The sequence below is a fragment of the Hemicordylus capensis genome, chromosome 4 (genome assembly GCF_027244095.1).
Source record: "Hemicordylus capensis ecotype Gifberg chromosome 4, rHemCap1.1.pri, whole genome shotgun sequence".
In the NCBI taxonomy this organism is placed as follows: Eukaryota; Metazoa; Chordata; class Lepidosauria; order Squamata; family Cordylidae; genus Hemicordylus; species Hemicordylus capensis.
In genome coordinates, this window is record NC_069660.1 from 300,569,824 (window position 1) to 300,597,338 (window position 27,515).

At 43.8% G+C, this 27,515-nt stretch overlaps 1 protein-coding gene across 4 annotated transcripts in view; it reads right to left on the reverse strand.

Annotated features, from left to right (window-relative positions):
* Positions 1-27,515, reverse strand: part of MRPL13 (mitochondrial ribosomal protein L13) — a 48,209-nt gene that overhangs the window by 2,822 nt on the left and 17,872 nt on the right. For all 4 annotated transcript variants that reach the window (XM_053246619.1, XM_053246620.1, XM_053246618.1 and 1 more), the window contains 2 exons: positions 19,513-19,599; positions 18,824-18,945 (listed from right to left, as the gene is read on the reverse strand). In XM_053246619.1, coding sequence (XP_053102594.1) covers positions 18,824-18,945; positions 19,513-19,599 — 209 coding nt within the window. The remainder of the gene's footprint in view (positions 1-18,823; positions 18,946-19,512; positions 19,600-27,515) is intronic.

The following is a 27,515-nucleotide window of genomic DNA, read 5'->3' on the forward strand; positions in this document are numbered from 1 at the left end:
CCGGCATTGCAGCTGACTGGCTCCTTGATGCATCAGGAAGTGAGGACCTCCCTTCGGGTACATTAGGGGGCCAATCAGCTGCAAAAGGGGAGAACTCCCTGCTTTTGCAGCTGACTCCACGCAGGTCAGTGTGGTGCAGCAGCGAGTGTCCGGCAGCACAGGGGCTGGGAAACACTGGGCGAGACGGCCTTCCATGCATTCCAGGCCTGTGGCGCAACCTTTTCACTCTCTTCCCCCGCAGCATGTCTCTATGGTCAATGTTGCATCTATTCTGCATTTTCTGGAATAGACTTCTGGAATTCCCCTATCCTGGAGAAGTTTCATTCAAAGCGATTGGGCAATGCTTTAAGCCAGCTTGTATTTAGGTCGCTGGGAATGATTTTATTGCAAGGACACTGGGAAGAGTCAGAGTGGATCATGTGTTTGAAAGCTGGACCAGGGAGCTCTAGATTCAAAATCCCACTCCGCTGTTAAGCAAACTGGAGCACCTAGGGCAGGGTTTTTTAACCTTGAGTCCCTAGATGTTGTTGGACTACAAACCCCATCATCCCCAGCCACAAGGGCCATGGCTGGGGATGATGGGAGGTGTAGTCCAACATCATCTGGGGCCCAAGGTTAAGAAACCCTGCCCTAGGACCACTCTCAGGCACCCACTCTTTACCTTAGATAACTATTGTGAGAAGAAGAGTCCCATGAATGCAACCATAGGTTTTTGGAAGAAGGACTGAGCACAAATATTACACATGACTAATGGCACCCCAAAGCAACAACCAATAGTTGGAACAATCCACTGTGCTTCTCATCCAAAAGGAAGTCTTTTCTCTCCTGCGCCACAAGAATGTGCACTCCCCTCCCCGGCTGCTGCAGCTCCACGTTCCTTGGGGTGTCATTGGCCTCTCAGTCCAGTCAGCCTATGAATGGAGGTTGTCTTACTACAAAGAGCACAGACCCACTGCAGCTCCTCCACCATCTGTTTTGATTAATGTTTGCGGAACAAAATTACATTTCTGCTTAAAAGTTTATTCCTGTAAAGGTTTGTTTGTTTGTTTTTAAAGTTCCTGTACAGAACACTAGCAGTTTACATGGCTCTGTACAGACTCACAAAAGAAGAAATTGATGGCCCCTGCCCCAAGAAACTCACAACGTGAAGGTCAAACTACAAGTTACTTTAAGCACGTTTGACCCTTTGTGTGCTCTTGGGGGGGAGGGGCGCTAAGTAGCCGTTGTGTGTGTGTGTGTGTGTGTGTAGGGCAGAGCTGACCCCAAAAGCAACTATGGCCTGGGAGGAAGGGTGCTTCAAGCCTTTGTCCCCACTCTGGCCCCAACCCTGATTGGGCCTCCTGGATGAGCCCTGGGTGAGATGGTCCCAGTGGCACCAATGGGAGCTTTCCACCTGGGGCAAACAGCAGTTGGGAGGAGGGACACAATTCAGACCATGACATGGGCCAAGAGTTAAAGGCCCCCCTCCCCAACCCACAGTTCCAAGTACAATCAGCACCCCCTCACTATTTAGTGAACACACCAAACACCAAACTCCACCCACCAAAACACAGAGAGCATGCAGGGGCCAATTCTGTGCTCCAGTTCCATCCAGTTTGTCCCTAAATTGTGCTATTGGTGGGACAACAGAGGGAGGAAAGGGAGAGGTGAGAATGACAAGATGGCCAGACACCCAGGCAGGTCCAGGCACTTGGGCTTTGTGGCAGTTGTGGGTGAAGACAAAGTTGAATGGTGGAGAAAAATCAAAGTCTTGGTTTTCAAAAACAGAAACGGAGAGGGCTCCTGGATGAGCTGGGTAGAAAGAGGAATTTGAACAAACTAAGAGAACGGTGTTTTAGGTGCTGGCACAGCTCAGCCCTGAAGACAACTGCTTCTGGCAACAGCAGTTTCAGTGTTTTGCCAGAGGGAGTATAGGCTTACAAAACAAAAACTGCCTGCAATCCAAAGCAAGTGATTTGGAAATCACTTGTGAGAGTCAATGGATATCCCCGAGTGATGGCCATAAAAATCTGGAATATTCCTCCTCCCTCTCTCAGAGATTCCCCTAACAAAAGCACACAAATGATTCTGCATTTGGAACTGATCAGCTCAGCGTAACTTTAGAAAGTGCATGACCTTTGACAACTGCACAGAGGAAGTGAAGATCTTTGGGAAGAAATGGGTTAGAAATTTAGACTTCATCCTGGGGAGAGGATGAAGTGCTTTAGAACATGTGCAGAATCAATAATGTATGGCAGGGCCTGGGAAAGCACCACTCTTCAGTGCATAAAAGTGGGCAAGAGAGAGGGGGTTTGGTTTGCCACCAACATACAATCCCAGAACCACAGGATATTAGCGCTGGAGTGTGTTAGCCTTGGAGGTCCAACCTCCTGCTTTCCACAGGAAACTTCTATAGCATTCCAGCTGGTGTCAAACTACAATTCTCATTGTGGCTCAAGGTGATGGAAGTTGTAGTTGGAGTGCAGCAGGAGTGGCAAAGGCTACCTACCCCTGTGCTAGATCTTCCTTGCCAGATGCCTGCCCAGCCTTGGTTTGAAAAATGCCAGCAAAGGAGAGCCCACCATTTCATGAGGCAGAATGTTCAACCGTTCTTACAGTGAGGAAATGCTGATGCCCACCCCAAATCTGCTTCCTTGTAATATCAGCCCATTGGAACCCTTTAGTCCAGGAATCCTCAATGTTGGGCCCCCAAATGTTATTGGACTTCAACTCTCATAATCCCCAACCAAAGGCCACTGGGGCTTGGGATTATGGAAGTCCACTAACATCTGGGGGCCCAACGTTGAGGATCCCTGCTTTTAGTCCTTGGCCTCTCTGTATGTCAGATGGCTAAATCTGAGAGCACAAACGGATAGGATCAGAATTGGAGACACACAGCTTTGAGAACAGTCTGGCAGATTGGTCGAGGGATATGGGTTCAAATCTCACTTCTGCTCTGGACTCATTCTGTGGCCTGTGGCAAGTCATTATCTCTCAGCTTCAGTTTGCTGTATTAGTAATATGCCGCACTTGGTCTCTTGGGAGGGCAAGCGTAATTATAAGGTTTTGCTGATTTAAAGGGAAATTCTGACTTATTTTAAATTCCCTTTTTCAGGATCGTCCAGTTTCACTTGTGGGAAAGAATCTTCTCTTTGTGGAAGGCAGGGTTGTCTTCACTGGGGAAAGGGAGTCCCTGCCCCCACAGAAGCCCCTTAGGCCCTGGGCACTGCATAGCAAACAGTGCTGAAGTCAACATGACAACAGTTCAGATAGTAGCAGAGGAAAACCAGGAGGAGCAGATAGAAGGATCACTGTGAACCTGTGCCTACCTCTCCCATAGGTGCCTGTGGGTGTGGCCCATCTCAAACCACTCCAGTAGGCAGACTGCCTCTGTCTTCTGTCAAAAATAAGAATTGACGGCGAATCAAAAGTTCCCTGTCTCTTTGAGGCCAAAAGCATCCTTCATCTCTGGGAGGTTTAAAAGAAGGTGCCCTTGGGGTGGGGTGGGGGGGGGGTGTCTTGCAGGCAACAGCCATACCTCAGGATGCCAGCACTCTCTGAAGCACTCCTTCCAGGCCCAATGAAAGGCTGCAGGGGGCTTACAGGCAGCAATGCTGAGGTTACGCAGAAAGTGTGGGCCTGAGCACTATCTTGGATGGGAGACCCATGTAAGGGTGGGATACAAATAGATGTTTTTTTAAAGTGGAGAAATATCCTTCTCTCACATGATGCTTCTACAGAGGAAAAGAAGTGTGCAGAGTAGCCTGTGTGACTTCTTTATAAGCCTCCTCCAAAGATTAGCACATTAGTAGGACATGTTGCTAAGGAACACTTTCTTGCTGGAAAGGTAAAAGGAGCTGCCGCAGTGATCAAGAGTGGAACCTGGCCCAGGCCAGCCCACCCTGACAAGACACCAGCACCCCCAGGAGCTGGGTTAGTTTATTACATCTGCAGGCGGCTTCTGCCATAGGGATGTGCACAAACTGGTCTGGAGGCCATTGTAGAGGACTCCGAACCGGTTCGAACGTGGCACAGTTTGAAGGTTTGGCACCGTGTGTGTGTGTTTGTTCTTTAAGGGCGGGTGTGTGTGTGTCCACTTACCCCTCCCACTGCTTTCCCCGGACCGGCGCTCCTTTAAAAAAAAAACAAAAAAAACTTCTTGGGGCGGCAGCGTACCTCCCTGCCGCCCCTGCCCCCGCTTCCGGCCAGAAGCACCGTGTGTGTGCGCGCATGTCGCAGGCGCATGTTGGACGTGCGGACGCACGCGTGGTACTTCCAGCTGAAAATGGGGGCGGGGTGCCAGGGAGGTACGCTGCCGCCCCAAGAACATTTTTTAGAAAGGAGTGCGGGCGGGGGGAAAGCAGTGGGAGGGCTAAGTGCACCCCCCTGCCCTTAAAGAACCACACACACCCTGCCGGCGCCGGACCACGGAGGTGTGGTTCCATGCACACCACTATTCTGCCAGACACTGATGGTGAGAGCATGTGGATGCCCAAGTATGCAGAGGGTCAACCCACAGGGTCTTCCCTTCCCTTCTTTTTGGAGTTAACGTGATTTGGACCTCAGTGCATACGGCATCCCCCGGGAGTGCCTACCTCACAAGGTGCATTATTGACACTGAGTGGGGAGGGGGGGGGATTGGAACATGATGCCAGCCCTGTGAACGAAGCCTATGTCTTCTAATTAACACAGAGTGCAACCAGAGACAACTAGTTTGAGCAATAGATGGTAGCTGTCACTGCAGAGTTCTTTTGGGCTTTTTAGCCACCTAAAGCATTTCACCGTTTTGTGCCTCTGAGACAGCACAGTCGGACATCCCGCGTTCCACCCTTCGTATCTTCTTAAAGAAAGGGCAGCCTGCTAAAAGCGGTTGGTCATGCATGAAAGGCCCTTTCATTTCTCCCATCAATATTTGTTAAAAACACCTACGGCGTTTGAATGGAATGCTGGGGAGACAGAGTCACAAGACATTCCTAGGTATGCACCCCAACTGCCCAGGCGACGCAACTCAAACCGCTGCCTCAGCATCTGAGGGGTGCATACGCATGTCACAAACCTGAACCACTGCCAGGTCTTGGGAGGCAGCTGTGAAAATGCTCCAAGCTGGGGACACAATGGTGAGAAAATCAAAGCAGCCCATCACCCACCTATAGCATCAGAAGCCTTCTTGGTCCAGGTTTATGGGATGGTTCCCCCACCCCCCAACCTAACCACAACAAAAATCAGATCTGGGAGCCCCACACATGTGACCTAACCATTAATCCTGCAAGATTAGAATTACTTCCCACCCTTTAAAAATGTCCTTTGAGAAAAGGAATGCTGCTGCAAAACTTAAAAGAATACTTTAGCTATTCAAGTGGTAGTGGGAGTTAAGAAGGGGAGGGAGTTAAAAAAAAAAGCTATGGAAACCAATGATATTGGCTGCTTTTTATGTAAAGAATTCTGCTAACACCATGAGACAACCTGATTGTTTAAGAGAGCAGAAAAGCCAATGCACTCTGCTTCTTCTTCTTCTTTTTTTTACATCTCCTAGTTGCTGGTGTTTTAGCACAAAGAGAAATGGGCAGGGTTCCTTCAAGAGAAGAAAGGAATGGTGGTGAAGCATAACTCAGACAGCATACTTGGGAAGAGACAGACATGGAGAATGCTGTTTTTACACAACTTTCTTTTCCAAGGCAAGTCCTTAAATGGAAAAATAACTGTACTGAGATCTTAAATTGAAGGGGGCAGGGGGAGAGATCTGTACTATGATCTTCTGCATACAAAAGATGTACTGTGCCACTGAGAGATGGCCCTTCCCATCACAGCGCGCTGGGATCCACTCAGGATTCAGTGGTGCTGGTCCAATCAGACAACAGGCAACTGATTTACACTACAGATATATTACAATTCAAGATCTTGCTTCAGAAAAGAAAGGTGTCTAAGTATAGTGCCACACACTGGTATATACAAGCAAAGATCAAACCAACATGTATTCAGACCAATTCGTATGGACACTAGCCAACTTTGGATTTAATTAATGAAAGTGAACAGCTGGATAGAACCAATTTGTCTGGTGGTAGAGCACAAGCTTTGCATGCACAGGGTCCAAGGTTCGATCTCCAGCATCTCCAGTTGTAAAAAAGCATTCCAAGGCTGAGAACCTTGGAGACCCAGTGAGAGTTGTTATGACTGGGCAGGGCTGGCTCCAGGTCTGTTGGGCCCATCAACACGTGTATCACTGGTCCCTGTGATGAGGGATAGTTTTATGTTGGCAGGAGAGCAACTTGGTGACTGGTGGCTCCTACTCTAACTCTCTCCATCAGCAGATGGGGAGTGTGCCTGTGGGAGGAGCTGTCACAGAAGAAGGTTCCTCCCCATTTGCCAGTTCCCCATGGTGGTGGTAGCTATCTGCCGCCACTGCGACCAGTGGCTAGGCAATCCCAGGAGCACCTCCTCTTCTTCCTGCTCTCATTCCCATCAGTGAATGGGCTCTTCCTCCCAGAGCAATGTCCTCTGTGAGGAGTCCATTTGTGGATGGCAATGGTAGGGGATAGCAGTGGTAGTGTGAGCTTCTCAGCCAAGAGAGACCATTGCACACACAAGAGAGGCTGAGGGGCTCACACTACCACTGTGATACCCTACCATTTCCACCCACAAATGGGCTCATCATAGAGGACACTCCACACTGGACACTAGTGTCCACCACATGAACTGGGCATTGCTGCTTCAGGGGGTCAGTCGAGTGGGCCTTCTGATGGGCATAGACCCCTGGGGCACTGTTTGGCTGATTCCTGACCACAGCCCCGATATCAACCTAGATAAACAAATGGAGTGACTCACTTTAAAGGCAATGTCATATGTTTAACAGCCACTATTTAAAGAAAATCATCATCATCTCCCAAAACAAAAGATTATCTTCCCAAGGACAATGCTTAAAAAGAAAAGAAAAGGACACTATTAAAACATTATTTTCCCTTGGAAAAACATACTTTCAATGGAAGGAAAAATAAATGATCAAGAAACTGCTATAATGATTGAAAGACAGCAATGGTAACTTCCAGTCAAGTAGAGTCACAGCGGACTGCCTTCATTAGCACAACCGCACACACGCAGCGCATTCCAGCTAAAGTGACCTCTTGTTCCGAGGACCGTTCTGCAAAACAAATGCTGCAGACTAACTGCAGACCAACACAGAATTTCAGCAAAGGGGGAGGGGAACCCTCCCCTTCACCATAAATGTGAAAGTACCATCTTGCAAAGGAAAAAGCAAAGCATGCATCATGGAGAGAGAGACGCAAAACACATCCAGACAAGCCCCCATTTGCCCTGGCTATACAAGGAGTCTGCACGGGTGTCACCTGCAAAGCACTCCCCCACCCACCCACCCCCGACACAGACAACAGCATTAGGAGTGGGGCCAGCACCAGCTCCCTCGTGAGCTCCCCTCAGCCTTTCCCCACTGCTACAGGGATAAGTGTTGAACTTCAAATTAGACAGTGAGGGAGGGAGGAGCTTCTTTGTTGCTGCCCAACATACAATTTAAAATCCATCTCTGGGGTGAGCTGGGCAGTCAGGAGTGACAGTCAGGTGAGGCGGTGCCAGGTAGTGGGATGCCCACACTCCCTCCCTCATCACAAAGGCACTGCCTGGAGCTGTCACCTCACCTTGCCTCATTAATGAGCTACCTTGGATGGGAGTTCTCACTCCTTTCTGGACCATTCTGACTCAGTAGCTACACGGTGGGCAAAGAATGAATCTATAGAATGATATTTGCTAACTGAGCAAAGAGACACCTTGTCAAATGGTATGCTCTTATACTGAGCGGGGGGGGGGGGGGGCAACTGGCCCTATCCAACCCCAACATAACATCCCTCCAGTGGCTGTTGCTGCTATCTGCCTTATGTTTCTTTTTAGATTGTACACCCTTTGGGGACAGGAGACCATCTTATTCATATCTTGTTTATTTTTCTATGTAAACTGCTTTGGGTACTTTGGCTGAAGAGCAGTATAATAATCGACATAGCAATACCAGGGGATAGCAGAATAGAAGAAAAAGAAATAGAAAAAATCACAAAATACAAAGATCTACAAATTGAAATTGAAAGGCTGTGGCAGAAAAAGACCAAAATAATCCCAGTGGTAATTGGTGCCTTGGGTGCAGTTCCAAAAGACCTTGAAGAGCACCTCAACACCATAGGGGCCACAGAAATCACCATCAGCCAATTATAAAAAGCAACTTTACTGGGAACAGCCTATATTCTGCGACGATATCTATAATAATAGCAACAACATTGATAAGAAAATCCAGCCATCCCAGGTCCTTGGGAAGGACTCAATGTCTGTATAAAACAAACCAGTCAATAACACCTATCTGACTGCGTAAATAATAATAATAATAGTCCCAAAGGCCCCAGCAATAGAGTGCCCTGTCCGTGTTTTTAAAAAAAATGTTTCTGGAATACTATATTCATTGAAAATCCTTTACTTTGTGACACTGATTAACATATTCAATCAATTGTTACATTCAGCCAGGAGTAATAGTGTAGAAATGATTTTATCACCACAACCTTATACTTCCATCAAGGCTATGCATTTCTTTTTGGCCAAATCAGAAATACCAAGACTTGTCAGCAGAACTAAAGAAGTTACCTGCTAAATTAGCAATATGCATATGGAGCCCTCAAAATGACATTCTCCAGCTCACCCAAGGTTCACTCTCCCTTTCGTCAGTGAGAAAAGTGACCCCCACATCCATATAATGAGTGGCAGGTATTCATCACCTTGCCACAGACACGTTTGACTTTTCAGAATAAGATTTAAGCACCTATCAGGAGTGAATGGGGCAAATGCCTTGCAGCTAACGTATTAGTGGTGTACACCAATAATTTGACACAGAGACATCTGTCAAGGGACAAACACACAGTTGAAAAGGGCACTGATGAGTTTGAACTCCGGCTGCTTCAGTGACTGAGAAAGAATTCCCAGACATGGAGTCAATACAGACTCAAAACTCTCTGCAGAGTTAAAATCATCATTTCAAGCATAAGGCTACTTAAACAGCCATATATAATCCATTTGTGGATTTCGTACAGATTAACTTCAATTGTTTTACAATCTTTACAACAATACACAGAACTCAGGTATTCCTGGCTTCTGAAAGCAATTCCAGCCTTGTAAAAATTTAAGTAGAAACTCACTCTCCTTAGAACCTGTACAGGAATTATTGGTCAAAATACAAAGACAGTTTAACGGGAAAAATCTTTATAATTAATTATCTTAGCCAGCCATCATGGGGATATGGCAAGGCAATGTGTGCTGGCAAGGGAGGCACCTGGTTGGCTGAGCTCCGTTTGGCTGGCGGAGGCACCTTATTGGCTGGGCGCCGGTTGGCCCAGCCGTTGTCAGGAGGGAGGGGCTGTCTCGGCCGCAGAGCTGGGCTGGGAGGCAGCGGGATGGACTGGCCCTGGCCTGCGTGGCGCCAGAGGGGGTGAGTGGGGAACGGGCGGTGGGGGCAAAGCCCCCATGCCTGTTGCAGCCTGGGATAGGAGGAAATAGGTGGCGGGGCACAGCCCCAGCACCCATTGGAGGCCGGGGCGGGAGAGGAATGGGTGGCAGGCCTTCCTGTGTGCCGCCCAGGAGTAGGAATGGCAGTGGAGGGGTCCTTTTTGGCCACTCGCCGCCCGGTGAAGCTCTATGCAGGTGGTGGTCTGGAGGGGGGAGAAATGGAAGGGGGGAGGGCTAGAGAGCTTGGGGCAGGAGGGAGAGTAGAGACGGGGCAGGAGGGAGAGGGAGGGGGGGAACAGCCGGCCCCAAGGAGCGCACAGATGGTCTGTGCAGGGTCGGCTAGTATGCAGAAATTGAAGACTGGGTGGTAAACCTCTACGTTTTGAGCCACAAAGGAGTTCTGACCAGTTCCAGCAAAGCATGTGGTACAGCCTGTGGTGTACATGCCAAACAGAAAGGGAGAGAAGCAGAAGGGAAGGATGCCCAAGAATGGTGTCCAGTGTCCATCTTGGCAGACATTCCTCTCATCCATGCTAGGGAGTTCCTTAGTATAAAGGAAAGAAGATGGAGATTGCCCAACAAAATGGCAGCGACCAGAGTGCTTGATGACAAGACAGTAATAAAATGTGTGTGCAAGAAAAGCAGATGGAAACCAAAGTCTGCATGATGCAAAGCTGCCAGTATTGAAATGTATAATAAGCTGGGCCTATTAAAAAGGAAAATGGTCTGAAAAATTATGAACTTGGTCATTACAGGTTTACTGTCTTCTGCAAACTCTACAAGCATGACGTAAACATGAAAGCAGGCACTGAAGCTTAAACTACAGAAGATTGCTATTACAAAGGAAAGCTGTCACATTTCATGCTTCTAGGAACATCCCTTTTTCATCTTCTGTATATTATTATTTTGCCATTTTGTGCATAGTCAGATTGTGAGAGTAATATTCGCCCATGCAATAATAAACACTACTGCTCTTATTCTGAGGAAAACCTTTTCTCTATAGGGCAATGCAATCCGACACTCGTCTGCTCAGAAGTATGTCTGATTAAAATCAGTAGGACTTACTTACAGCTAAGTGTATGACTGCAGTCTTGGTTTCCAATGAAGGGAATGAAAAGTTTAAATTCTACGTTTTGTAATCAGGGTATTATTATTACTGGTACTTTTGCCTGAAATGATCTGGCTAACACAGATGGAATAAAACAACTGTCTCCTTTAGGGAAGTAACAAATAGATGACCGATAAAAAGATATATAAGTTTATCAAGACAAGTGCTAGAAACAGAAGGCCCTATACAGAGCTATTATTCTCGCTCTTTTAGCATGAAGGCAATTCAATTTCTGCTGTTCTTCATGAATGGTGGCTCCCAAAACTTTTCTTAATAAGCAGAAGGTTAACGGTAATGCAGCCATGGTTTTAATGGAGTAATTTACACAAGAATAATCTATCCATCGGACACACCCTCTTTTATTTCCTTAGAGAGACTTCTCATTCCCATTTTGACATAGTAAAAAGTGATGCCTTTGAAAATGCTCCCATAACTGGTAACTTGAAGACAAAATGACAAAAGACCTTAAGTTGAAGCATTTCATCTGCAGATTAGGATGAAATATCCTGAAAGTATATTTGAATTGGAGCAAGCTTCAGAAAAATGTTGCAGAATCTCTGTTCTGGCAAATAAGCCTATGTGAGCAATAATTTAGGACTAACTATTCTCGCCACAATGTTGTAAGTGATAATTACAGGTGGATCTTGCTATACGTGGTAACGCTATTTGTGATTCTGCGTATCTGCAGTCTGTAAAGTTCGTTATCCGTGGTTTCGTTACCTGCAGAAATCTGGGGGTCCACCAGCACAAAAGCCCCTTCAGGTCTTCTGATCTGATCTTCTGTCTCCAAACTGCTACATAAGAACAGCCCTGCTGGATCAGGCCCAAGGCCCATCTAGTCCAGCATCCTGTTTCACACAGTGTCCCACCAGATGCCGCTGGGAGCCTACAGGCAGGAGCTGAGGGAATGCCCTTCCTCCTGCTGTTACTCCCCTGCAACTGGTACTCAGAAGCATCATGCCTTTGAGGCTGGAGGTGGCCTATAGCCCTCTGACTAGTAGCCGATGATAGACTTCTCCTCAATGAAGTTATCCAAACCCCTCTTAAAGCCATCCAAGTTGTTGGCTGTCATCACATCTTGTGGTAGATTTGTGGTAGATAGACCCCACAAGACCCTACATCTTGTGGTAGATAGACCCCACAAGCTGATTATGTGTTGTGTGAAAAAGTACCTCCATTTGCTGGTCCTAAATTTCCTGGTAATCAATTTCATAGGATGACCCCTGGTTCTAGTGTTTGTTGAGAGGGAGAAGAATTTCTCTCTATCCACTTTCTCCACACCATGCATGATTTTATAGACCTCTATCATGTCTCTCCACAGTCGTCTTTTTTCTAAACTACATTTAGAAACTACATTTAAAGTTTTCTAAACTATATTTATAGCATGATGTTTATGAAGTGAGCTAATGCTAATAGATGTATTCCAATTCACAAGAAGTTTCCTATTTATTCTCCTTTACCATGGAGCAACTGATCAGTTGCAAATAAGATTTATGGGTAAACATTCACTAGTTTTATAGTTTTCCATTAAGTGATGCTTCAATCATTTCCCATGTTCATATTATAAAGGTCTAATACATTTTATGATGAATACAACCAATATTTATATGCTGCTTTTCAACCAAAGTTCCCAAAGTGGTTTACATGGATATAAATAAAAATTTAGAGAATTGGGCTTTTTAATGTGTTATTCTGAAAAGCAAAACCCCAAACATACATACGAAATATAAATAGGGAAATTATGTAGGTGTTTATGCTGCGTGCAAATGTAATGGGGCCAAACTGTTAACCAAGGTTAAAACATGTAACCATCAGAACCATTTTCTTCCTTCCTGTAATTTGAAAGTGACTGAATCCTGCTTAGACTGAACAATAAACAATAATGGTTACAGTAGAGAGCAGGGAAGTGGTTCACTCCAGGGAGGTAACATCAGTCTGCTTCCGATCTTTTAACTGAAATTAAGAGATTGGTGCCATTATAGCTACAACAACTCTGAAAGCCCTAGATGACAAGAAAATAGACATAAATTTCCCCCAAGGATCCAATATCAAATCAGGTCATTGCTTTTAGTCCATTTTGTGTTACTGGTGAGCTACAAAAACCATTATGTCTAATCACAGTTATGGTTTTCTACATCTTTGAGAGAGCCATACACACAGGAATGCAGAGTTATTACTAGCTGATGACAGCAGTACTGCCTTATAATAAAATGTCAACTTATCTTTCATGCTTTCTTAATAAAATATGGTTTCATTGGGTTCTTTAATGTTATGCTTCATCTGTTAGTATATAATTACAAAGATAACAGCAGAACAAACTTGCAAATATTCTATTAATAAAAACCTACCATTGATTTGTTGCCTCCTTTATTCAAAAATCTGAATATATTTGAATATATATTTGAATATATTTACAATATAATTGGCATTTGTTAATTATACTGAAATTATTTTTATTTATTTTTATTTATCAAATTTGTTTATCGCCCCAAACCTTAGTCTCTGGGCGGTTTACAACAACAACAACAACAACAAATTAATACAGAGAAGATAAAAACTTTAAAACAATTAAAAACCATAGTCAAATTAAAAAGCTTAGGTGAAGCAATAAATCTTATCTGACACCTTGCCTCTGACAACTAAAAAGTTGTCAGAGATGGGGAGGCTCTTATCTCAGCAGGGAGTGCATTCCAGCAACTCAGGGCAGCAACAAAGAAGACCCATCCCTGTGTAGCCACCAGTCGAAATGATGGCAACTGCAGATGAACCTCTCCGGATAACCACAACAGGAGATGGGGGTCATAGTGAAGATGATATTCTCTTAAATATCCAGTGCCTAAGCTGTTTAGGGATTTATAGGTTATAACCAGCACTTTGTATTTTGCCTAGAAGCTTATGGGCAGCCAGGATAGAGGAGTGATAAGAGTCTCTTCGAGATGACCTGGAGACCAACCTGACTGCTGCATTCTATGCCAACTGCAGTTTCCGGACTATGCACAAAGGCAGCCACATATAGAGCACATTGCAGTAGTCAAGTCTGGAGGTTACCAGCATATGTAACACCGTTCTGAGGTTGTTCATCTCAAGAAACGGACACAGCTGGCGTATCAGCAGAAGCTGACAGAAAGCACCTCTGGCCACTGCCTCAACCTGAGATACCAGGGAGAGGTGTGGATCCAGAAGCACTCCTAGACCTATTCATTCTGGAGAAGTATGACTCCATCCAGAACTGGCAGATCAAACTAGTCTCCTGAGTTCTGACCCCACACAATAAGTACCTCCATCTTAACTGGATTCAGTCTAAGTTTATTATCCTTCTTCCAGTCCCTTATCACCTCCAGGCAAGCATTTAGGGAGGATATGCCTTCTCCTGATCATGTTGATATGGAGAAATAGATTTGGGTGTCATCAACAGATTGATAACACCCTGCACCAAAAATCCGGATGATCTCTCCCATATAATGATCCATGTAGATGATCTCTCCTATGTAGATGTTAAAAAGCATTGGAGACAGTATGGAACCCTAAGGGACGCCATACAGAAGCTCACATTTCAAAGAACAACAGTCTCCAAGTGACACCATCTGGAATCTGCCCGAAAGGTAGGAGTGGAACTACTGCAAAGCAGTGCCTCCCACCCCCAACACTCTCAGACATTCAAGAAGGATACTATGGTTGATAGTATCGAAAGCCACCAAGAGATCCAAGAGGACCAATAGAGTCACACTTTCTCTATCAATTCCTAATTGGATATTATCCATCATGACAACCAAGGCAGTCTCCACCCCACAGCCCGCACTAAAGCCAGTTTGAAATGGGTCTAGATAATCAGTTTCCTCCAAGACTGTCTGGATCTGGGAGGCCACCATCCTCTCAGTTACCTTGCCCAGCCATGGAAAGTTGCAGACAGACTGATAGCTGCTTAACCCTAAGGGATCCAATGCAAGCTTCTTCAGAAGAGGTCTAATGATTACCTCCTTAAGCAAGGAGGCATCCTGCTCTCCCTCAGAGAAGCATTTATAATTTCTACCAGGCCTTCTACAACAACCTCCCTGCCAGATAGTATGAGGGGATAGGCTGAATTGCTCTAAGCAGCTTGTCCACATCCTCAGGAGTCACAAACTGAAACTGATCCAGCCTAACCACCTCCGATTCAGGCACTGTAATAACTGTGGGATTTTAGTCGAAGTTGGCCCGAATACAAGATATTTTGTCCACAAAAATCTCATTAAAAACATCACAGTGGGTAAAACGATGGTTCCAAATTCTGGTTCAAGGGAGGAGGGGCACATTCTAGCCCCCTGACAACCCAGAACACACAACGGGTCCACCAGACATGAGTTTGCGGACACAATAAGGGCAGAAAAGAATAACTTTTTTGTTGCAAGTATTGCCAGAGCATAGGTCTTTAAATGCGCTCTATGGCATAATCTGTCAGATTCAAGTTGAGTCACTCTCCACTCGCGCTCCAGTCGTCACCCTTGCTGCTTCAACTTCCGTAGATCTTCCATATACCAAGGGGCCAGTTCTGAAGTTGGTTGGAGAGGATGCTTCACAGACTATAAACACATTATGAGAATTGCTTCTGCTCATCTAACCACAAACCAAAATGTAAGGCCAAGGGTTTAAAACATATTTTAAAAATCTGCTAGATCAGACAATGAATCCTCTCATTCTTGAAAAATTATCTCTCTGAAAATAACTACAGTGGTCCCTCGACTTACGATGTTAATCCGTTCCGAACGCACGTTTGGAGGTCGAAATTTTCGTAAGTCGAAGGGCGCATCCACGGAGGTCTGAAAACATTCGTAAGTCGAGGAAGCCGCATCTAAAAATTCGTAGGTCGAGTAAGCCGCATCTAAAACGGCAACGACTTCCGGACTTTTTTGTCATTCGTACCTCGAAAACATCGTAAGTCGAGTAGTTCGTAGGTCGAGGGACCACTGTATGTTTTTTTCACCAGCGATCAGCCCCCTTCTCCTATCTTGTGGCTGTAGCTCCCACTTTTTGAAAGGATCACAACCAGGAAACACTTGTGGGAGTGCTCTCTCATTAGTGACTGCCTCCTTGTCTCATCGGTACCCTCCTGTGCTTCTCTAGCTAGAATATTTTATTTCCCAGCTTTTATCCTGATGAGAAGACTGACTAGAAGTGCAGATGTTAAGAGACCTCCTTGAACTACCATGCGCCTCTCCATAACTGAGCTGTAGAAGGCAGCCTGACACTCACTGGGCAGTACTGCTATATGGTGATGGGCCCTCTGTGCAAAAAGAACACAATTCTCAAGAATATACTGGCAGGATAATCACATAAATTAAAAAATCACAGGATTAACTTTAAACAGCTGAAAGGCTTAAATGTGGATTTGCTGACCTTTTCAGATTTCTTTTTTAAGCCCTCATTTTCAAACAGTGCTCTGTCAGTCTGACACTGAGCCACTGGGTAAAATCTATGGCTCCAAAGGAAAGCAAGTCCTTCTTTTCAAGTATTTGACTACTTGCATAATGTTTTACCAGAAAAAAAATAATTTCTATTCAGGTGTAGGCAACTTGGAGAATAATGTACTCCTGCAATTTTTAACTCCTGCATTCAAGAATCTGGTGCTTCTTGATTTCTCTCTGTTGTAAAAACTAGGATCTGGACAGGTTTGCATATGCAGCCCCACCCTGTTTCTTGCAAATTGCTCCCCCTGCAATTTGAACTTTTTGCAATGTTTGTTGAGAAGGTTATTAACAGCAGCATTCATTAGAACAGCACTCCTGGATCAGGCCCAAGACACATCTAGTCCAGCATCCTGTTTCACATAGTGGCCCACCAGATGTCTCTGAGAAGCCCACAGGCAAGAGGCGAGGGCATGCCCCCTCTCTTGCTGTTCCTCCCCTGAAACTGGTATTTAGAGGCAACTTGCCTCTGAGGTTGGAGGGGGCCCATAGACCTATCCTCCATGAATATGTCTAAGCTCCATTTAAAGCCATCCAAGCTGGTGGCCATCAATCACCACATCCCATGACAGAGATGGGATTCATAGGGGGTTTCATAGGGGGACTTAAACAGAAACTAAAATTAATTTTGGTTCAGATTCAGTAGACAGGATATCAAATTGACAGGCCAGGTTGAGCATAAATTCAAATGATAAAAAACCCAAACAAAACCACCCTTTAATTTATCTGCCCTCTCTCTTCCAGAAACAGTAGGGCACCCACATCTGGACCCATGATAAACGAGGCAAAGAGATATAAAACAGACAAAAGAGCATTTTGTCAGTTTGGGCTACTGAATGTATGTGTGTCAGACAAAAGATAGTAACCAAAAAGTAGCTACTTCTCAGCTATGGAGAGCACTTGGTTACTCACTAATAAAAATATCTTATTGCGCTTCACAGCAGTGAACAGTGTCACTGCATGGTTTATAGCAAGTAACATGCAGAACTTCATATTGTGAACCACCCTGAGCAGTCGTGCACTGTAGGAACAAGGTAGAAATATTTTAAATAAAAGAAAGAAATAACCTTGCCCAGCTTATAATAAGCATTTTCAAAGGACTTCACACAGATTACTTTGTAATCCTTACAACTCTGTAAGGTGTCGCGGAGAATTCATTTTGGCCTAGCCTTTGAAAGTTCAAATTAGTTTACTAGGATGATAATTTTGTTTGTTTTTGTTTCAGTTGTACTATTGAGAGACTGGAGGGTCCGACTGAGGCACAGAAGCCTGTCAGACAGGCCAGCAGGACAAAATCTGCTGCTACATTCCTGTAGTGCTGGACAGATTCTCATTGAAATTACCTTCTTATCAAATATATTCCCCTTTTAGAAAGAAGCTCATTGCCTCAGACACCAGGTGACAATCTTTCTTCCCTCAAAGCAAAAAAGAAGACTTTGTAGAGAACCTGAGTGTAACAGTACTATCCTCTCTACCTGATAAGAGGGCACTTCAAAGCCCCCTTCTCGGAGGCAGAAAAATAAATCTATCATCCTGTTTGGATGCCAAAGATGGGTGCCTGGCATCACACGAGGTAGGGATTGCCACTCTACTAAAGGGATGGGAGGAGGGCATGTGTTAAAGCAATATATGCTGGGCCATGAGCAGATTTGGGAGTTTTTATGCCTTACCTAGCAATGCAGCTCTACTGCTAAGCCTTCACTCAACACATTTCAAGTGTTCAAAATACCTCACCTACATTCTCTCAGTAACCTTTACATCAGACCTAAGGGATAGGCCCAGATCACCCTTTTCTCGTTTTGCAGAGATGTCAGGTTGATGTGGAGAGAACAGGAGCTTGCCTAAGGCCACCTAGCGCATTCAGGATGGCGAAAGGTGAACTGGGGCATCCCAATGTACAGCCAACTATTATGCCACAGCACAGCTGCCACCTGCATCCACTTAGCAAGGCCTGCTGCCACTCTGAGAATCAAAGGCCTCAAGAATGGACAAAAGAACTTTTACTTTCAAAAAATGGAGCAACATGCTCCTCCTTCCTCTGAAGAAATGCAGGCCACTCCTGCAGAAATGTTTTTAGAAGTGTGTGATACCCTGAGGTGAGTTATTTTGCTTCTCACGCTTCCTCAGACAGATAGAGTGAAAGGGGCCTGTAATTTTCCAGTTGAAACGGTGCCTAATACTCACAACTGAAGGCAGACACTCAATGCACACATTTTACTAATTATAGGTTGTACCACTAAGTACCGTTTTCATGCTTTATATCACATGGAATCTGTCCGTGTTAAACAGCTGGCTTCCTGTGACCTCTTTAATTGTGCCGAAACGAGTCTCCAATTTAACAGCATAAAGCTGCAAAGGTTTAAGATTAATAGGAACTTATGAAAACATCCATTGACTCCTTTTTAGGATGAGGAAACAATCTGGCAGTATCAGTTAACAATTCGACTAGTGTTTCAGGACATCTTCACTCCATTGCCACACTTGTTTTCCAAACTCTTCCTTCTAAACAAAGGATTCTACAAATGCCTGTCCATTGCTTCTTTAACTTGAACAAAGATTACAGAATTGCTTATTTCCTTCAAACATTTATATAAAGCAAAAAACCAACAAAATAAAAAAATCTGATGCTTAAAATAATCCCAAAACTGCAGGAACGTAGTTGTGTGGTTTTATCCACTTTCAAGAGAACAGTTTGCCTCAAATTCTTAAAACATATCTTATCCACTTAAAGGTTAATCAATTCTTTTAAAAGCTAATCTCTCACACATGCAGTCATAAACACTCCTTTCAAGGGCTTTTACAAACTTACCGGGACCAGAGCTTTGGGAAAGCATCGATTTCCTCTTGTGTATATTCATCTAGCTTCCTAGGAACTTTGCGGGGCTGTGGAAGTTCCTCTATCAGATTTTTGCGTATTTCATCAGGGATAACCTGAGGATGAGAGCAGGACAAATAGCCCATTAGTGCTTCTTTTGATTCTCACATGCATCACTTAATTTTCTAAAGAAACTTATGCTGTTGTGCCACATGCTAGTATCAACTTCCTCCACAGAGTGTGCAACTCAAGGTGCTGGTTTGGATGTTTAAAGTCCCTCATAGCCTGGGTCCTACATACCTGAGGGAGTATTCTCCTCTCTTGCATGCCTCCTCGTACCCTTAGGTCATCTCGTCAAATCGGTGTGTGTACCAGCCCTTGTCCATGCGAAATAGCAGTGGGCACAGAGCAGGAACTTTTTAGTTGTGGTACCCACCCACTGGGATGCTCTTTCAAGGGATCTCCTCTTACACATTCTATTGACTACTTGAAGCTCTCTCTTTCTCCCTGGAATTTGCTATTTCTATGCGCAGAGTTAATGCACTTTGCTACGGATGGGGCTGTAGCTGAATGGTAGAGCATCTGCTTAGATGCAGAAGGTCCCAGGTTCTATTCCACAAGAAGCAAATGCACACGGTTAAAACACAAACACCAATACATTAATGACCCAGCTACTGACTCACATCATCAGGAAAGAGATGCAGCCTTTGCATCATAGTTCTTCTGTGAAGGTTTTTTGGGAGCATTCCATAGGTAGCCAGTTTTACAATCTAGAAAAGACAGACATATGTAGACATTATGTACACAATACTGTCTACCCCAAAGTCTCAGAAATCTTGACTCAATCTGCACAAGGTGAAATATGGTGGGGTCTCCTACTCTTGAGTTTGGGATGCCATCATGTGTGGCAGAGGTACTGGGTGGATGGATCTGTGCATTTTATAAATGCAGTCCAGGATAACCTCTCTTGTGAGGGGCCTTGGGAAGGGACATATTTGGTGCAATATGCAGGCAACTAAGGGCCATGCCACACATGGTGGCTTCCCAACATGAATTCACTTCCATGTGGCTGGTTCCTAGTTGTGCCTATTTGCCATATGTGATGGCATACATTTTTTCCCTACAAGGAAATGGTGTGTATGTGTATGTAAAGGAAAATTGTCGTGTGAAGTAACTCTCTGTCCCCCATATTTCTGGTTTAGAAGATTTCTTTCTCTGCCCCTTGCTAGTCACACAGTTGGCAAGCTTGAGTGTCTTGGAGGTAACACTGGTGTGAAAAGCAGCTACATCAGCTCTCCCAGATGATCCCAGTGCCTTTGAGAGCAGCCATACCAAGCTGCTCTCAAAGGCACTGGGATCATCTGGGAGATGATTTCTGGTAATGAATGAACTGCATCCCAAACCCAAGGGTAGGTGACCCCATCATCTCTTGAAGTGGAGGAAAAGGACAGGAGTTGCTGTACTTGACTCCTTCCCCTCTTTCCTGAACTCATAAAAGGACCATCAGTGCTGCAGGAAGGGAATAAGAAATGCAAGTCTTGGCAATGATAAACAGTCCTTAACTGCAGATATTTACCACATAAAAACAACTTGCTAGCTATCAGTCCCAGATAAACAGGCCCATTCATAAGACTAGGAAGAGTGATTAAGATCTATAGACCCATAGTAATATATACCAAAAACATAACCCAGAGCAATTTTTATTGGGCCAAAGATCTGAATATGCCAGCATATTCTTTAATGTAAAATTGGAAAGCCATATGGACTTTACCGAAAGGGAAAACAAACAGCAAAACCAGGACTTAATATTTTACATCTATAGCAGACAAAGTGAGCTCCATATATAGGGCAAGTCTTTTAGAGGATGTACTATTTCCCCCCACAATTAGCAACTTAAGGTCAGTTTACACAATCAATGTAAGTGGCTGGCTATCTTGCTTAGGTTGCAGAACATGAAGTGAAGAAAAACTGCAACAATAATATATTGGCATCTGGTATTGTGATAATAATAATAATGGATGAGTTAATCACTGCAAATGCTTACAGAGATGTATTTTTATTCCCGGTTGCTATTTAGAGCAAATAATAAACTAAAGTAGCAATTAGTAGTAAAAGTAGTAAAGTAAGAAAAGTTCACTGTGGAATTTTGGACTATAGTTAAGAGAAGGAGGAGGAAATCTTTTTTTGATGCAGCATCAAATGCAAATGGTAGCAGAGGGGAGGGAGGAAAACACAACTAAATGGCAAGTGACAGAATTTGAAGGAGTTCTCGTCTACAGTTACACTCAACTTGAATTCAGATTCTATATAATCTTAAATAAACCTCAGTACAGTTTAATAATGGGCATCTCAGGGGTGAAAGAAAACAATATAGAATGAGCTCTTGCTTAAATATTTTTGCAGTCCATGACAGCATTGTTGACCTTTCTGACAAAAATCTGTCTCCTCACCAAGAGGCAGAAAAACTCAGTATAGGTGTAATCTCTTATCTATCCTATTTGGTTAGGTCTTTTAAGGAATCAGTTAATTACTGGTATTCCCAGTATGCACAGTTTAGCTCCCCAACGTTTCTGAAGAGTATCTCCCAGGTTTTGTGATCCTTCTTAAAGAAAGAAAGAAAGAAAGAAAGAAAGAAAGAAAGAAAGAAAGAAAGAAAGAAAGAAAGAAAGAATTATACTTGGGGGGCGGTGGGGGGAAGAGACATTTTATTCCTGCTCTTAGACCTGCCTGCAAATTTGGAATAAAAATTATTGGGAGTTTATTATAAGAACTGCTGTGCTACTTTACATCTGGAATTTTATTTATTTTTGCCAGTACAGTTTCAACAGTTTTAAAGGATAAGATGTGTTTAAAGTAGAAAACTACTCACTTTTTAGGTGCTCTTTTTGCGGGTGTGAAATGCTGGATGCAAGCCACAAAAAGATGCTATAAATGTTAGGTTTCAATAGGCAGCTTGCAAGTAATAAAATAGTGTGAGTGTGTGTGTGGGGGGGGATACAAACCACAAGGCGAAAGCCAAAGAGACGTTCACTGCCAAGTCTTTAGCAGTCAGGTGCTCTTCTTCAAATACAATATGTGCACAAAGCTTCTGTTTCAGAAGTTCGCATGCTTCTTTTATTGATTTCTTAAAAATCAGGAAAAACTGGAGGACGGGATTATACCACCCTGAGCACTTTGTGGGAAAGCAGGACACATAAATTTGCAAGATATTCTGACTGAATAACAGACATTTAGAAGAGTTCATTGGCATGAGAGTGCCTTTCAGTAATATGCTTTTGGAATGCCTTTTAACACAATGCTACTTAGGTTCAGACAGCGACTTAGGCTCAGACAGAACTTGTGAAACAGACTGGTTCCAGATCAGCAAAGGAGTAAGACAAGGCTGTATAATTTCTCCTTATTTATTCAAGAGAATAAAATTATTTATTTACTTACTTACTCGAGAGAAGCTGGATTGGAAGAAGATGAGCGTGGTTTTAGAGTCGGAGGAAGAAACACTAATAACCTGCGCTACGTTGATGACACTACTCTGATAGCTGAGAATGCAGATGATCTGCAAGCTCTAGCAATGAAAGTCAAGGAGCACAGTGGAAAAAGTGGGACTACAACTAAATGTAAAGAAGACTAAAGTAATGACAATGGGTACAGCAACCAGCCTCAGAATTGATCATGAAGACATTGAAGTGGTGGATAGCTTCTGCCTTTTAGGATCAACCATCAACAGTAAAAGATCCAGCACTCAAGAAATACACCACAGACTACTTGACAGGGTTGCAACTTGGTAGGGTTGCAACGAAGGCCTTGGAATGGATATTTAGACGTTGTGACGTGTCTATACCTACAACAATTAGAATTGTTCAGACAATGGTTTTTCCCGTCACACTCAATGGATGCGAAAGCTGGACTTTGAAGAAGCAAGACAGAAAAAGTATTGACGCTTTTAAATTTTGATGCTGGATAAGACTTTTGAGGATACCATGGACAGCCAGGAAAACAAACAAATGGATCACAGAACAAATCCATCCAGAATTTCCAGTCGAGGCACAAATGACCAGGCTCAAACTATCATACTTTGGACACATTATGCGAAGACTAAGCTCCATTGAGAAGTCCATAATGCTGGGAAAAGTTGAAGGAAAGAGAAGAAGAGGACGTCCAGTATCAAGGTGGATGGACTCGATTATGACAGCAATGAATGCATCACTGAGATACCCTAAAGGCCAAGTTGAATACAGATCATCCTGGAGAGAATCAATCTATGTGGTTGCTAAGAGTTGTCACCGATTTGACAGTACTCAAATAATTAATCACTTAGGTTCTGGAAGGAAACTAACCATCCCGAGAAGCAAGTTAAAATATGCTGCACCACAAGATAATTGTTTTTGAAGGCGCATGCCCCAATGCAATGTCACAGACTATGTCTGGGACAGGCAATATAGACGAAATAGATAGTACTGTACCTGGGATCTAGAATCATTTGGCAATCTTAGCCATGTCACTTTCTCATATGTTTATAATCTGCCTATGAAATGGGATTAACAGGGGTCAAGAATGTTGGCTCTGTTCACCAGCCTGACAAAAATTTTACTTGTCGCGCTATGTTGGTACATTACTCGTCAGGATTTTTTCACTCTTTGGGCATCACAGACAAATAGACTAGTGGATTTTCTGAGCCCTGGGGATTAATACTGCCATACAAGTTCTTGTGAAAATTAATGTGATTAAGAAATGCTTCTAATCTAATAAGTGAAGGAAAAGAACAGATCACAATTTAAACTCCTAGATTACACAGAAATGTGCCAAGTTCATTATAACAGCTCTGCCTGAGGGAAGATTTTGGAACATCCCTTATGCAGAGCGTATTTGCCCATGACATGGGGTAAGGGGACACTGCGGGTCATGTTCGTCTGTATTGTTCTTTTTATCGCAATATCTGTTTTGTTTTTATTACTCCTATTTTAGCAGAATGCCAAGCAGGTCAGATGAGCCTTACCTCTCTTTCCTCCTCTCTTATCAGAAGAGGTCTCTTATTATAAATGGTTCCTCATTACAACTTATTTCTGATAGAGTCATTAAGTTTTGCGCTGCTGCACATACCTGTCATCATAAACCAATCAGTGATACAATTTGTTTGCTTTAGTACTGGTTTAGTTTTACAGTTTAGCATTGTGGTTCAATGAGGTGGTTTAGAATGTAAGATAGTATTGGTTTCTATATTCCATTTCTGCTGGTCTATCACTGCAATAAAACCATTCATTCATTCAATTTAATTTAATATTCTCAACAACATAGGAACATAGGAAACTGCCATATACTGAGTCAGACCATTGGTCTATCGAGCTCAGTACTGTCTTCACATACTGGCAGCGGCTTCTCCAGTGTTGCAGGCAAGAATCTCTCTCAGCCCTATCTTGGAGAAGCCAGAGAGGAACTTGAAACCTTCTGCTCTTCCCAGAGCGGCTTCATCCCCTGAGGGGAAGATCTTGCAGTGCTCACACATCAAGTCTCCCATTCAGATGCAACCAGGGCAGACCCTGCTTAGCTATGGGACAAATCATGCTTGCTACCACAAGACCAGCTCTCCTCTCCTAAGCCTTCCCCTTGGTCACCTGCATTACAGAAGAAACAGCTGTAGCATGTGATGCTCTGCCAAGGCACAGCATCTCCATACTTTTACTGAAAGTGTGTAAACCATGATGGCAACAGGGTGGAGCTACTCTTCAACTACTAGAAATGAGATTCATATGGCCTTTTGATTAAAACCACCATAGTGCAATCTAAAGAAAATGGTTTGTAAATAACTTTTGAACCAAGCTCAGGTTTACAGTTAATGTCTGAAATCCTGACCAAATTTGCAAGATGAAGTTCTATTGAAATGTAGTAGTCCTTCAAACATCTGAGTAGTACTATTGAGAATACTAGTATGGGTGTCAACTAATATTTTTTCCACATAGGGCACAATTACACAATAGATTTCCACTGGTTGAATTCCCTTTCTCTAGGGAACTCTAAGTCCAGGAGGATCCTAGAAGAGACTATTTAGGTCTATAGAACTCTAGGTAATGGACATAGTTATGGATCTCTAACAGATAATTCTTCCCTCATCAAGTTACAGTTCCCAGATTCCTTGGAGGGGAGCATGAAAGTAGTCTAAAACAGACATGTCTGCAATATATGCATTTCATTTTATACTCCAATATGTTGCTGGTGTCTAACTACTGTTACTTTTAAATTGTGGGCCCTTTAGGGACACGGCTCACAATCTGGTTTCTGGTTTCAAATGCTACTGTGATTGTGATTTGCAAAACACTACAGTACAGCCACTTCAATGGTTATCCTATCTTCTAGATCATTTATGAACATGTTAAAGAGCATCTGTACTGGGACCAGTGCTCTTTAACTTGCTCATAAATGATCTAGAAGTTGGGGGTAACCAGCGAAGTGGTCAGATTTGCAGATGACACTAAACTATTGAGGGTAGTGAAATCCAAAACAGATTGTGAGGAGCTTCAAAAGGATCTCTCCAAACTGGGGGAGTCAGTGACAAAATGACAAACATGGTTCAATGTTAGGAAGTGTAAAGTGATGCATATTGGGGCAAAAAAAACCCCAACTTCACATATACATGTTGTAAATCTGTTGGTCCGGCTGACCCGACAGGATTTACGATCCCTTCAGCTCTATTTGTGTGAGTCAAAATAGGGTTCTGTAGCTAAGAGAAGCAACTTAGCTGCACGAACGAAAACGAAGAATCATTCTCAAGATAAAGTATTATAAACAAAAGAAAGTCCCTTGAAACTAAACTAGGTACCCCCCTCTACAATAACTGAGTAATAACTGAAAATAACTGAGCAAGGAAGAACAGAACAAGGACAGACTGAAACAGGGAAGATTGAGAAAGTACAAATACGAGGACACTGTCTGCAAAAAATAAGGCAAAGTTGCTGACAGTGCTGACTTAGAAACCGCGTTGGCTTGATATAGGGCTCAAGATAACCAGCAGCCAATCAGGCTTTCCAGACTCAGCATTTCTAGTGCCTCTCCTGTGAAATCTTGTGCCTGTGTGTCTCCCACTGAGCCTTTCTCTTGAGACGTCTTCTTAACACAGGTGAAATTCCAGCTTCCTCCTGATCAGACTCCTCAGCCCTCATCTCTGTCAGCTGTCCAGATTCCCGTCTGTTGCCGACCCCGCTCAGCTTCAGCATTTGTTCTCCCAACCAAGTCCTCTTGTTCCTCCTCTGACTCAGAGGTCTGAGCCATGACAATATAAGGATAAGCTCTGAACTGTTGGTGACTGACCAGGAGACAGAGCTTGTGGTGGACAGTTCGCTGAAAGTGTCAACTCAGTGCATGGCAGATTGGAAAAGGGCAATTCCATGCTAGGGATCATTAGGAAGGGGATAGAAAATAAAAATGCTAATGCAAGTGAACTGGTTCTGCACATCCCTATGCTTGACCCTAAATTGACCCTACACCCCACTTAGGTAGACACAAACTGTTGGCAGACTAGTAAAAACTTCCTTATGCTTTTCTGTCCCCAGGTCTTGTTCTACACCTCTTTAGAAAATAATAACTAGACAGCTGCAGACAAGTTAATTCTGAAGGACATTCAAGCAGGGAATAAGAATGTTTTAAGCTCCTTTATTTTAATGCCTGCAGCTGAACTGCAAGTTGCTGCCAAGGACACAATTTACAGCATTATTACAATGGTATTCAACCTTGCCCTTCACTATTATCCTTGACAGCTAAGCTAAAGGCCACTCAGTAACAATCAAACCTGAATTCTTCATCTTGGATGTTATAGTCTTTACAAATATTGGGAGATGCATATATTGCATACAACATACAGCTTCCTGCAATTCTGGATACAAAAACAAGTTCTTATCTTTGCCCTGAATTTTCAATGATAAATCCTGCCAATTCAAATGTAAGTTTATGATTCTCCTACAGTTCAGTATAATACAATTTGGCTTTAGGTTTTCCAGGTCATATTTGTGAAACACAACTGACATGTTTTGCTTTGTACAAGTGCCAAGGAGTCCCAACATGTCACAGAGTTAACAAAAGTTGTATTAATTCAGCATCTACTGGGCGGGGGGGGGGGGGGATAATCAACAAGGCAGCCAAGCAATTAAACACACTAACAACCAGTGTTCCCTGTAACAGGAATCCCCAGATGTTGACTACAATTCCCAGAATCCTTGGCCAAAGGCCATTGCAGCTGGGGATTCTGGGAGCTGTAGTCAACATCTGGAAATCCCTGTTACAGGGAACACTGCTAACAACCCACTCCTGTAGTCACTAGGGATGTGTACGAACTGGTCCGAAGGCCATGCAAGAGACCTTCGAACCGGTTCGTGCTGGTGCCGGTTCAAAGTTCAACCCTGGTGCGAGGGTCTCCCTTTAAGGGCAGGGGGGTTGCACTTATCTCTCCTGCCACTTTCCCCCCACCGGCGCTTCGTTTTAAAAAAATTTTTCAGGGAGGCAGCGTTCCTCCCTGCTGCCCCTGCCCCCGTTGTTGCCCGGAAATAATGGAAGTACGGGCTGTGTGTGTGTCCGCCGCTGCGCGCACGACCACCACACACATCGCGTGCATGACGTGTGCATGCAACGTGTAGTTTGGAGGATCATGTATCAGATGAAAACCTCTCACTCAAGTGCGGTTTCCGCCACCATATATTGAGGT